This window comes from Alligator mississippiensis, chromosome 1 (genome assembly GCF_030867095.1).
Source record: "Alligator mississippiensis isolate rAllMis1 chromosome 1, rAllMis1, whole genome shotgun sequence".
NCBI lineage: Eukaryota > Metazoa > Chordata > Crocodylia > Alligatoridae > Alligator > Alligator mississippiensis.
This window is the reverse complement of record NC_081824.1, coordinates 120,118,522-120,130,955: the sequence shown is the minus strand read 5'-3', so window position 1 is coordinate 120,130,955 and position 12,434 is coordinate 120,118,522. Positions and strand designations below refer to the sequence as shown.

The 12,434-nt window shown below is 40.9% G+C and overlaps 1 protein-coding gene across 9 annotated transcripts in view; it reads left to right on the top strand.

Annotated features, from left to right (window-relative positions):
- Positions 1-5,499, top strand: part of NHSL1 (NHS like 1) — a 290,566-nt gene extending 285,067 nt beyond the window's left edge. For 8 of the 9 annotated variants that reach the window (XM_019479587.2, XM_006267444.4, XM_059713496.1 and 5 more), the window contains 2 exons: positions 159-288; positions 3,265-5,499. In XM_019479587.2, coding sequence (XP_019335132.1) covers positions 159-288; positions 3,265-3,997 — 863 coding nt within the window. In that variant the 3' untranslated portion in view covers positions 3,998-5,499. Of the gene's footprint in view, positions 1-158; positions 289-996; positions 1,202-3,264 lie in introns of all 9 variants that reach the window. The other variant, XR_009455153.1, reaches the window with a different exon arrangement.
- The last annotated feature ends 6,935 nt before the right edge of the window (positions 5,500-12,434 follow it).

Sequence of the window (12,434 nt, the reverse complement as noted above, 5' to 3'; positions counted from 1 at the left end):
GCTGTGGTGAAATTAGTCAGAAGGTCGCAGTGTATGTTAGGAAATCCCTCGGATGTTTCACTTGGATAGCTGAAGAGCATGGAAGGATGCTCTTCGGAGGTTGTGCCGTTTGGGATTCCTGCGACAGACTGTGTGTATCTTTCATTCCTTCTACATAGCTGAAGTGTTTGAGTCGGACAGCACAGATAATCTGTCACTGCCAGGCAACAGTTATGTGGAAGAGCCTGAGGAGGTGTCGACACCAACTAGACCGAGAACTACTGAAGATCTTTTTGCAGCCATTCACAGGTACTGCACAAGCTGCCCTGTTTGTGTTGCCCTCTCTAATAACTTCCTCACAAATTAAGCAGTACTTTTCACTCTTGACCCCCGCCCCAACCCAAAAGCTAATTTTGATTATGATTTTCTTACTGAAAAATGCCTTCTAATACTGACCCCCTACTACCAATATATTATCTGAAAATAAACACTGGAACTTGCACTTTATTGCTTTACAGTAATGATGAACTAATCCAGAACTAAAACTCTTCTTTGTTTAAACCTGTTTTGAATAATCCTGTTATCTTCTGCCCCCTCAAACTTTCAAGTTACGCCTTGTGTATATTGTGTTGTTCTTAATCTGTTTTATTAACTTTACTGTTGCTTTCTCTGTGTATCTTTTTTTTTCATACCCTTTCTTCTCCATCCCTTTTTCTCTCCTCTGCTGGTTATATGTTGCAGTTTGGGACAGAGGCTCAACGCTAATGCTTCATGGCAAGCGTGGCTTAAACTGGCAAGTAACACCAAATGTCAGTCATATGGCAAAACATATGACAAGTACTGGATTATAGTTTGCCATAATCCAGCCTGGGATGGGGTATTTTGTATCCAACTTGTTTATCAATGAGACGTGCAATACAGAGTCCATGCATTGGTCCCCGTCAAAAAAAAAACAAACCAAAAAAGCTCTCCCTTCATGGGTAAATAATGTTTTACTTCGTTTTCTTTTGTGTTTAGAAAACACACATTCAAGTGAAGAAACCAGGAAGGATTTAAACAACAGACACAGAGAAGAAAATCACAATTGCATATGAACGGTTACACTTGCATTTGGAACTTCTGCTGTGTAGTGGTGGTGCCATCTTGTGGCAATGTAACGTTTCCAAACCCTGCCTAAAAAGCTGTTGAAAAGGGCTACTTGTATCTGCACATGGGCAGCTAGGTATCTATTTAGTTGGTGTTTGTACACGTTCATGGCTTCTCCATTACAAATATTGAGAGGCCAGAAAAATCTTATGAATTGTGCACGTGTCCTGGAGTCAGGAAACTTGGGATGTAAAAACTATTTTCATTTGTGAAATAACTCTTTGAGTTTTTCTTTCTGTGTCTCTCTGTCTCTGTCTCTCTCTCTCTCTGTCTCACATGCATGCACATGCACACAGTGGCTCTCCATGCCTTTCCATGTAACCCCTAACACTTGGTCTGTAGAATTTTGTTCATTCTAAAAGTGGTTCGCTTACATTCATAATACGCATAATATTTGCTTGAGATGTGGTGCGTGCGCCCGCACACACACACACACACACACACACACACACACACACACACACACACACACACACACACACACACACAGAATAAATATGTTTATATATGAGGGGTGATTAATAAATCTACTGCCTGACACATTTTCTTATAAGATCCTGTTTTTAGTTGCATATAACTTTTCCCAGCATCATTTACTTGTGCTGAAACATACGTTCTAGATACAAAAATAACTGTAGATGTGACCTAATTGTCACTAAGTTTCTCCTTTATACTTATGAGTTTGTCTATCCACTGTTGTAGTAGATGGATGTCAGAACTGCATTTATCTCCTAGATGGCAGCATCTTAAAATTACACTGTTAGTTGTACAAGTATAGCACAGGTGGGAAGTACTAACTCACCAATAGAAAGGATCTGGAGATCAAATTACTTAACATAGTGTATTTTGACACCCTTGTTATCTGTTGATAGGATGCAATACATAAATCCTTCTGAGCTTCCATTGAAAATACTCATCCTCTGGCAAAGGTTGTGGGGCTAAAAGTTATCCCAAAATATAAGGAGCTGAATATAATCTACTAGTTAACAAGGGGAAGTCATCTGTATTGCACAAGTCTCTTAATAAACATTGGCATTAAGTTTGTAAATATTGCAAAAAGTGCCAAGTCATTTTAATTGTTTACACATGCATATATAAAATGCAGCATTTCTTACTCTTTTTTTGGTATCATTCTTATTTATTTCACAAAGAAACAAAGTGGATAGACACAGATAGCCAGCATGCAACACACTAATTTCTTTAGGACTTCTAATGGTATAAAACCAGGGGCAATAAAAATCCAGCTCCTACATATTTTAAATTCTTTTGATTATGTTTAAATTTAGTTTTTACTTTAAAATTAAAAATCCAGTAGCCTTGTTGGCGGAAAACAATGAATTTCATGCTGTAAATCAAGACACTGGCCTTTTCATGGCTCATCAAACAGATGGGAATGATAGAATACAAACAAGATTTGAATCCCCCGTCCAGCCCCCTCCCCCCCCCACACATTTATCTTACCAGTGTTAACCATTTAAATGCTTACTTTTTAAAGTATTTTACCCCAAATTATAACATCTGACTATTTTAACTGAATCTTACGGTTAACATCAGTGCATTAAAAGATATGGACATGTACATATGTGCATTTCTAAAGTTAAAATGGATTGGACCTTCTTGAAAATGCACAGAACTCCTAAAGTCAAAATGCACAGAATCCATAATCTTTCTTTAGAGAAACCAAGGGCAAAAGCAGCATAAATTTTTGATGAACATATGCCAGAATGGCTCCGGTATCTCTTGTTTTTATCAATTCCAATACTAATGCATGAAAAGAATGTCTTCGCCCCATACCAAATAATTCAGAAAATCTTATTTGGAAAATAAGTTTCAGTTGGCTCTGACATTAGCATTGTCTAATGCAATAGATTCCTTTTTTTCTAAGAAGAAAAATAAGAATAGTGGTTTGGTCTTGGACTATTTTTTGTCTCAAATATCTGTATTAATACATACATAGATATAATGACCTCATTATTCATGCTTCCAGTTTTATCTAGTACAAAATCTTCATCTATTTTCCCAGGTAGTTCCCCTCTCCTTAATGGCAATTTATTGTCCCACCCATTAGTTTGCTGAACAGATGTCCTTGCTTATTTTGGGGGGGAACAAAACTGTCTGTTTTTATATTTAAAACCCCAGATCCAAAAGGAAGGTCCTTGGCCGCAAAGATTCTGAGGATGACCGTACCCGAAACCATTCTCCATCGCCTCCAGTAACACCCACTGGCACCTCCCCTAATCTAGCTTCCCTCAAGCATGCAGGATCAATTCAGAGAAGCATTCGCAAGAGTAGCACCAGCAACGACAACTTTAAAGCCCTGCTGCTGAAAAAAGGGAGCCGGTCAGATGCCAGTTCACGCATGTCAGCAGCAGAGATGTTGAAGAACACAGACCCTAGGTTCCACAGAACAAAGGCAGACTCCTTCTCTGACCTTCTAGACAGCCCTACCAGCTGTTCTCCCAGCAAGAACAAAAGGGCCCAGGAAGAATGGGCCAAGAGTGAAGGCCTGATGCCGAGGAGTATGTCCTTTTCTGGTACCAGGTACGGCCGGTCACGAACACCTCCATCTGCTGCCAGCAGCAAGTACAATGTCCGCAACCGTATCCAGAGCAGCCCCATGACTGTTATTAGTGAGGGAGATGGGGAAGCTGTTGAACCATCAGAAAACAGGATCCGAAGGACTTTAGAAGAGCAGCAAGAGAGTCTACTCGATGTGTTTAACAGCGATGAAATGGACACGAATGATTTTCCATATGCTGAGGAAGAGGGAGTGAAAGAGCCCAAGGCTCCAACCTGCGTAGACTTAATGACACAGCCAGTAAAAGTGAATACTTCGAGGAAGTGTCTAAGCCCTTCAGCTGAAGAAAGCTAATCAATGACAAAGGCGTTTGGTGTTAATCATTCAGATGGTGCAGGAAAATGAGTGAGGAATTGATCCCAGGAGAAAGCCCAGATGAGGACATACATTTTACTGCACATTTATTACGTGAACTTCAGGCATGTGTTAAATGCAGAAGTAAAGATTTTCTGCATAGTGGATTGGAGAGGACTTGCTTTGAATATGCAGTCTGTGACTTTAAAGAAAGTGAAAGTTGAACTTTTTTTTGTAAAGCCTTAAAAGTCCTGTTGGGGTCAGGGTAGGATTTCCTCAGTTCCTTTTGGAGTGTGATTTTTTTTTTTAAACGTTGTGGGAATAAACATTAGGAGTAACTTGAAAAGAAGATGAGATGCTTTTGTGGTAAAGGGTGAACAGTTGCTATAAAAGCATTTTATTTCTGTGGCTTAGGGAGTTCTTTAAGCAGGTGAGTTGAGGCAGGATGAGACGCATATTATCTGTTGGAGGGTAGCAGGGCTAGTGTTGTAGCTGTACAGCTTCTTTTGTGTGTGTGCTCCTGTGTTAGTTTAAGCATGTCACACTAATGTAAAGAGGTCAGCAGAGCATGAATTGGTTCAGGTACTTTTCCCCAGGGACAGAAAATAAGATACCTTAACACAAGAAAGAGACAGCTATATACCGTGGTACTAGCTGCTATGCAGCCGTACGCACACTATCTATTAGATTTTTGGAGAAGTGCTCATTTCCAAATGCATTGCTTCCTTGAATGGAAATAATAAGAAAAGGAGAGAGGAATAAGCAATACACTACCAGAGTTGGAAAGTTTCAGGTTTCTGAAATGAAATTAAAAATAAAATATGAATTTGAGAACTTGCACTACAGAGTTGTGGGTGGATCCTGTCCTTTTAAATTAAACCATGAGGGTTACATTTTGCCAGAAGTAATTCTTCCATTTGTCAAAATGGGATGGTTTATCTTAACTTTATCACTTGAAATGTTAGATACTTGCTAACTTTTGGTTACCAAAGAATAAGTTACGGTTACTTTCCTTTTGATTTGCCTGCAGTATTTCTTTTTTTAACCTTAAACATTTAGCAAGGTTTGTTTTTATTGTATATTTTACTGATGGTAATAAAAAACGTTTAACTTTTCTCATTTGTAAAGAAAACAGTTGATTAAAACTGAATTATTAATTGGAGATTTGATTTCATAATAGGAAAGAAGATAATTTTGAAAAGGAATTTTGCATCACTTCATGGTTTGTGCAGTTTTTATATTGTTTGTAAATAACGGAAGTTGTTAAAATATCTTTTGATCTCCCCACTTTAGAATTTATACATTTTTAGACTGATTTTAAAAGTAAAACCCTTCATATAGATTATTTATTTTAGTGAAATATGCTTGTAATCTCTTATTTCAATCCCTTATTTGTGAGTAATGTAAATTTCAGGGGCCTTTATCTAACTCTTCCTTTCAAAAGAGGGTGGGCAATGATGACAATGCTGTGACTTTGCTTAAATAAAATAAGGCTGCCAGTTGCCCATAGTGTCTTTCAAGTTGATAGCATTTCAGTCAAAAGTTACGTCCAACACTTTGTGCTGCACTCTAGACTATCATAAGCCATACTTCTAACTACTAACATTCAGTTCATGTAGTGAAACTTACCGAAACTCAGTACATGCTACTACAGTATATATGAAAATCCTGTTACTGCATGTAAGCAAACAGCAGTCTTGTCTATCACAGTGAAGATCCCTAATTCTTTCCTAGCCCTTACACCACAGAATTTATTGTGTAATGTTACCATGTTTCCATTCTTTCCTTGTATTCCTTCCAACTAACCAACCCCAGATTAGAATGCTTGGAGTAACAAGTGAGGGGTTAAATCAGTGAGAGCATCTTGTCTACAATATAGGCCCAGTATTGCATGTCCGGGTCCCTGGAACAATGGTGGGATAGAATTGTGTACAGAAAACTTTACATACATCACCTGTGTTGACCAGGAACACATGCATGAAATCTGAGTCTGATCAAGGGAACTAAATGAAAACTAAACAAAGAAACCAGGACCTAAACTGATTTTTAATTGTGATCTGAATGATTTACAGCTAGGGAGAATCCTGCATTAATATTTGCATTCCCACGCTGATCAAATCTTAAAGGTAGAGCTCCATATTTTCACTAAACACATAGCACTTTATATAAATGCAAACTGATACTCCCATGGGAGAGAGAATGATCTTTGTTGTACAGATGGGGAACAAAAGGTCCGATCCTGCAAACATGCCTATGAGTAAACTTTTTAGTACTGAACTCATTCGGGACAGCTCATTGTCCTTGTTTTCAGGATCAGGCCCTAGGACATTAATATATGTCACTCAGCAACTCAATGACACGTATATTTGAATTTTCAGGTTCCTATTTTTCAGCCCATTGCTCAGTCTACCAGATATTGCTGCTTTGTGGATTATGTAGGCATCTATTGTGGCACCATAGTTGAGGCAGGCTGTGTTAAATGTTGCACTTACATGTAAGAAATACAGGTATGAAAAGAGTAGAATAAAACTGTGACAATTGAAGGCCACAAGCCATAGGGAAAAGGTATACTGTGAGATCAGTAATGTGCACAGAGATTGGTGAATAACAATAAATTTGCTGTTTCAAACAGCAATGGAAGAGGATTAGAGTCACGGACAAGATTCTGTCTTCTGAAGAGAGATTTGAAAGAATGTGGGATAGTGTAGTGTAAAGAAGAGATGAATGAAATAGATGTGCTGGAAGGAAACGCCATAATGATTGGTATAGAGAAGGGATACCAGGTTTGTTTCTGCCTCTTTTCCCATACTATTAGCAAAACAGTCATCTGATGAAATTGAAAGGTAACACATCTGAAACTGCACAAAATTAAGTCCTGGAATTTTTTCCACTGGCTGTCATTGAAGTGGAAAGTGTGATTCCAACAAGAATAAATATTTCTTTAGATAGGAGATAATCCACTTAAACAGGCATATTTAAAGAAAGATTTAGGTTGCAACACAACCACATATAGCATTTGGATGCTTGGTTGGAAAAGTAGCGATTTGCCTTGTTTTTATTGTATTTGGGTAAGTAAGCTGGGGTATTCTGAAACTCAAGCTGTTGTATCCATGAATACAATAATGTCTCTTTTCTAACACCCATCCCTTTCTGTTCCATGGCCAAGATATAAGTAGCACGAACCATCACACTGTTAACTGGATTCGTCCTATTTTCCTCATTGTCTTCACATTCCTTTATGTTGCAAACACTTGCAATTTCTATCTTAAAAACTTGCAAGAGGCAGGAGTTTTTGTGGGTGATATCTTTTATTGGACTAACTGCATGGTTGAAATAGATTTAGACAAGCTTTTGGGTATCACAGTTGCCTGCCTCTGATTTCCCTCCTCTCCCCTAACAAATAGTCTATGCACCAAAATTTTATACTATATTCAATTGATGTAAGAACACAATGGGATGAAATCACTGATATGATCAGGTATAAGTTCTAACATTCTGAAGCAGGAAACAGTGCATCAGATGGTTGCTACATGGCTGTATTTTACTCACTGTAAGGTTTATACAGTTAAATGAGATTTAATCATATTACAGTTATCTTTATTTAAACCAGTGCCTCTGGGATTTGTGGTATCTTTAGTTAATGTACCTTCTGAACCCTCCTCTGACAGGACATTTCTACACTGAGCATTCTGCCATGTGTACAGTAGTACATTCTTTGGCCAAGTCTACCCTAGAAAATTTGTCAGCATAGCAACATTGGTTAAGGGTGTGATTTCTGTGCTGGTGAAAGCTATAGTGTATATGCAGTCATGCAGACATAAAAATGCTTTATCTTATTTCAGGGGTGTTGGTTGTAACCGCGTTGGTCTGAGGACATAGGCAGATGCCAGGTTCTTTGGGTAAATGTGATATCTTTTGTTAGACCAACTAAATAGTTGGGAAAATTGTTCTTTGCAAGCTTTCAGGCACAAACACCCTTCTTCAGGCATAGGGAGCGTCTGCTGGTATTATGTGTTCTCCATGGTGGAATAGAAGCCAATATGCAAAATGCAGGTCTGTGAAAATGCAAATGTGTGGCAGTGAGGATCAGAGGCCATGGGAGACAATAGGTGTGAGACAGGTAGGTGCGGAGGAGGGGGAATGTTGTCCTGGTGATAGAATGTAGCTGGTAAAAAGTAGAGAGGTTACTTGTGGTTATTGGATGGCAGGCAGGTTAATGTGCTATAGATCTAATGTCTGCATTTAGTCCATGATTTTTTGTATCCAGTAGATTTATGAAGTGAAGTTCATTGGCTCATCTGCGAAAGGTGTTTTGTAAATTCTCTTTGAGAATTAGAACTGAGAGATTGGAGAGAGAGTGATTGTCTTGTGAGAAGTGTGCACCCGCAGGTAATTGGCTATTTTTGTCTTTGATAGATTTTTGCTGTGCGTTCATTCTAATACGTAGTTCTTTGGTTTCTTCTACATATTTTCCATCCGGGTATTTAGCTTACTGGATGAGATATATTACATTTCTGGAAGTGCAGGTATAAGATCCAGGAATGGTGATGGTTCTGTTGTGGGGTGTAGTTTTTGTGGAATTGGTGGAGATGTATTTGCAGGTCTTACATTTCTTGTCCTGGTGTGGTCTGGATCCATTTGGTGCGCTTTGGGCCATAGGAAGTTTGCTTCTGGTAATAAGGTTGGCAAGGTTTAGTGCTTGTTTAAAAGCTAGGATGGGTGGTTCTGGAAAGATCTCTTTAAAACCTGGGCCGCCTTCTAGTATGGGTTGCAGTTGTTTGCGGATTTTCTGTATAGTTTTCAGGGAAGGATGGTATGTGATAACTAATGGTGTGCAATTCTTGGGGATTTTCTTTTTGTACTGCAGCAGTTCTTCACATGGTATCCGGGTGGCTCTTTCAAAAGTGTAATCTATCTCTCTGGAGAAGTGTCCTTGTTGAGGGAAAGCCCTTCTGAGATTTGTGAAGTGACGATCATGGGTGTTCTCCTCAGTGCAAATTTGGTGGTATCAGAGGGCTGAGAAATGGTTATTGAATTTATCTAGCTATTGGATGGTATTTCAGTTTGTTTGTTTGTTTTTTAATCTGTTTGTTCAATTTCACTGACTATGCTCTAAATTTGCTCTTTGTTAACTAATCCTATACTTCCTTATCTGTGCTTACTGGATCTTTAAGCATTCACTCTAAATCAGACGAGCACATTATGCAGCCCAAGAACAAAACACAACGTTTGTCCTCAAATTGTTATTTATAATACACACAGAGTTTTCATGGCACTTTCCAAACACAAACAGTCCCTTCCCTGATGTATTTAAACAAAACAAAATACTATGCAAGGGGCAGTAGCTTGGCTTAGAAGAAGATATGGAGACACAAGGAAGGATTTCCGGAATAAATGGATTTGAAGGAAGGGAGACAGTTCCAAGTATAGAGCAAGAAGTGACAGTGGGAAAGTGAAGAAATAGAGAAAGGATTGGGGAAAGCACAAGATATAAAAATTAAGAGAAATGAGACCAAGATATAAATGGGTATAGAAGGGGAAAAGTAGGCTTAGACTGGAGAGGAAAGAGCAAAGAGGGCAGACTTGAAATTAAGGAATGGAAGAGACGAAAAGGCTAAATAAAAAGAGTCAAATGTGTCATGATTATGAACCTTGGGAAAAGATATGATGGTAGAGTTGAAAAGGATGGCAATAGAGAGGAACTATTAGGAAAGTTCAGTTTTGCAGATGGTTGGGAAAAGAGCCATGTTAGGTAGGCAGCTTGCAATTCAGGAATGGGTGGAGGAGCGAAAGTCCTAAAATTTGGCAGGTGATGCTTCAAATTCTGCAAGCAGGTGAGGTCAGGGAGAGATTACTTGAGTACTGAGGGGGGAAAGAGGGAACTGCCAATAGCATTTTGAGGAAACAAACAGGTAGAAAAGAGGATGAGGAGACACTGAAAAAAATCTTAGATCAAGAGAATACTGAGTTGTAGAAGGCCAGAGGGGAAGTCATCACAGAGTTCAAACAGATCGATGAGGAGTGTTCCCAGAGATTTCCATGGGAGAGTCTTCTAGGATGCATCCAGACAAGTGTACACTGGCACTTTGCAGTGCCTCAAAGGCTTTTGAGGCAGCATGTGTGAAAAGGTTCTCCACATTGCAGTGCATAGTCAAAACTAGATATCAGGAAATCCTGGTATCTAAAAATAATGGTTCAAAAAAGTGGGGCAATGCATGTGGCTTCAGTGTGTGCTGCCCAAAACCAGAGCCTGGCTGTGCTTAGAGCCATGGTGCAGCTGCCAGTCTGGATTACCACTGCCGCAGCCCCAAGAAGCCCCCAGGGCCCCAGGTAAGGCTGCTGAGGCCAGGCCAAGTGCTGGCCTCAGCTTCCCCTACCCTACCCAGAGCAATTTGCTGCACACCAGAGCACACATGCAGGGGCATTCCCTGGGGACAAAAAGCAGTGGCACAACTATTTGTCCCTGCTATTTGTCCCCAGGGAAATGCATGTGTGTGCTTGTCTGGACACTCCCTTGTCTTTGGGCATACTATTTGCAGTGTAGTGGCAAAGAGAAAAAGCTAGAGAAGATGGACTTGAAAGTGGGTTGGAGATAAAGGTAGCTTGAATAGATACTATGCTTTAGGAATTGGAGATACAACAGTCAACGTGGAAGTGAAATTGTTAAATTTCTCAGCCTACAGTATAGAATAAAAGAGAAGCTTGAAGTCAAAGAGGAAGGAGCAAGTGGAAAGGGCTCAGCTGCAGATCAAGGAAGTGAATCCAAAGTAATCTGAACATGTCAGGAGGACAAGTGGAAGTGTAGGGAGCAGACTGAAGGGTGACCTATGATCTGGAAACTGCTTTAGAGGAAGGAGGAAATAAATTCTTGGTAGCTATTGGGGAAAGTGGATCTCATGAAAATACATTCCATGTAACTTCAAGGTGCAGTTGTAGCTGTAGCTTTATTTTTATTGCTTCTGACATCAGCAGACCTAGTCTGTTTTGTGGGAAATCAAGTGTAGGCGACTATTTCTAGGTACAGGCGTTACATTTAATGAGCTTTAAGAGCACAGAAAGTGCTTTACAGCCATAATAGAATAGACATTTATAGCTCTCAGAGTGCATTAAAAATGGCGGATACCGCTCCTAAATTAACCCTGGATGGATGTGTACTAACCTAAAGCATTTTTTGTTAGAGTGCTTTATCAAAGGTCTGTGCCACATCCCATCCAGGGTTTACTTAGAGCACTGTCACCACCCCACCAGGCAGCGTTGTGCAGGGCTGCGCTCCAGCTTTAGGCAGAGCTTGTTTCATCTGCCCAAGTGCCAAGACAGCCTAAATCATTGACAGGCTCTGATCCCAGCCCCGCACACAGCCTGGTGGTGGTGGGTGGCGTTTCTATCCTTGCAGCTACCCTGGCCCAATAATGTGCCGCAGCCCAGCCAGGTTGAAGGTAAGTTGTGGGGGAAGGAGTCCAGGTTCTCTCTCCCAGCTGGGCTGCAGTGCACTGCTGCCTGCTGGAGGTGGGACTGCAGGGGAAGGGCACTGGGATGTGTATCCCTGTATTAGGGCTCCTGGGTCTGGGTCCCTGTATTAGCCCTGGTTGTGTTGTGCCATGGTGCAGCTGTTGGCTGCAGCTGTCAAGAGGCTGGGGGGAGAAGGGAACCCTTCCCGTGCAGACCCAGCCTGCCCCCCACCACCCAAGATCCCAGCCAGCAAGGTATGGACCTTCATGGTAGGTGTGCTCTGTTTCCCCTGCCCCCTCTTCCACCCCAGCTGCTGCTGACAGTCACCAGCTGGCTGGGGAAAGGGGCCACACTTGTAGCCTCCTGGGAAGTGTGCAGGAGAGCCCCTAGCAGCCACTATGCTCTAGTTGCAAACCCACTGGTTCACTTTCCTACACAAAGAGAAGATTCCTGACAAATCATAAACCTACACCTTATGGACACATCCAGACAAGTGCACACATGCACTTTGCAGCACCTCAAAGGCTTTTGAAGCGCCACAAAATGCACATGGCATACATGAAAGGTTTCTCTGTGCATATTTGCAGCACAGAGGCAAAATTAGATAGCAGGAACTCCCAATATCTAAAAAAACAAAGCAAAAATAGTAGGGTGGTGCAAGTGGCTGCAGCATGTGTCACCTGAAACCACAGCTTGACCAGCCAGAGCCATGCTTCAGCTGCTGGCCAGGCTCCGTGCCCCTGGATTACCACTGCTGGAGCATCAGGTGGCCATTGGGACACTAAGTAAGGCTGCTAAGGCCAGCCCAGGGTAACTTGTCGCGTGCCAGAGCATGCATGCAGGGGCATTCCCTGAGGACAAGTAGCAATGGCACAATTATGTGCTGCTGCTATTTGTCTCTGGGGAAATGCATATTCCCACTCATGGGGATGCACCCTATCTTTGCACACAAGACCTGCACCATTTGGATACGTTGATCTTGTTAAGG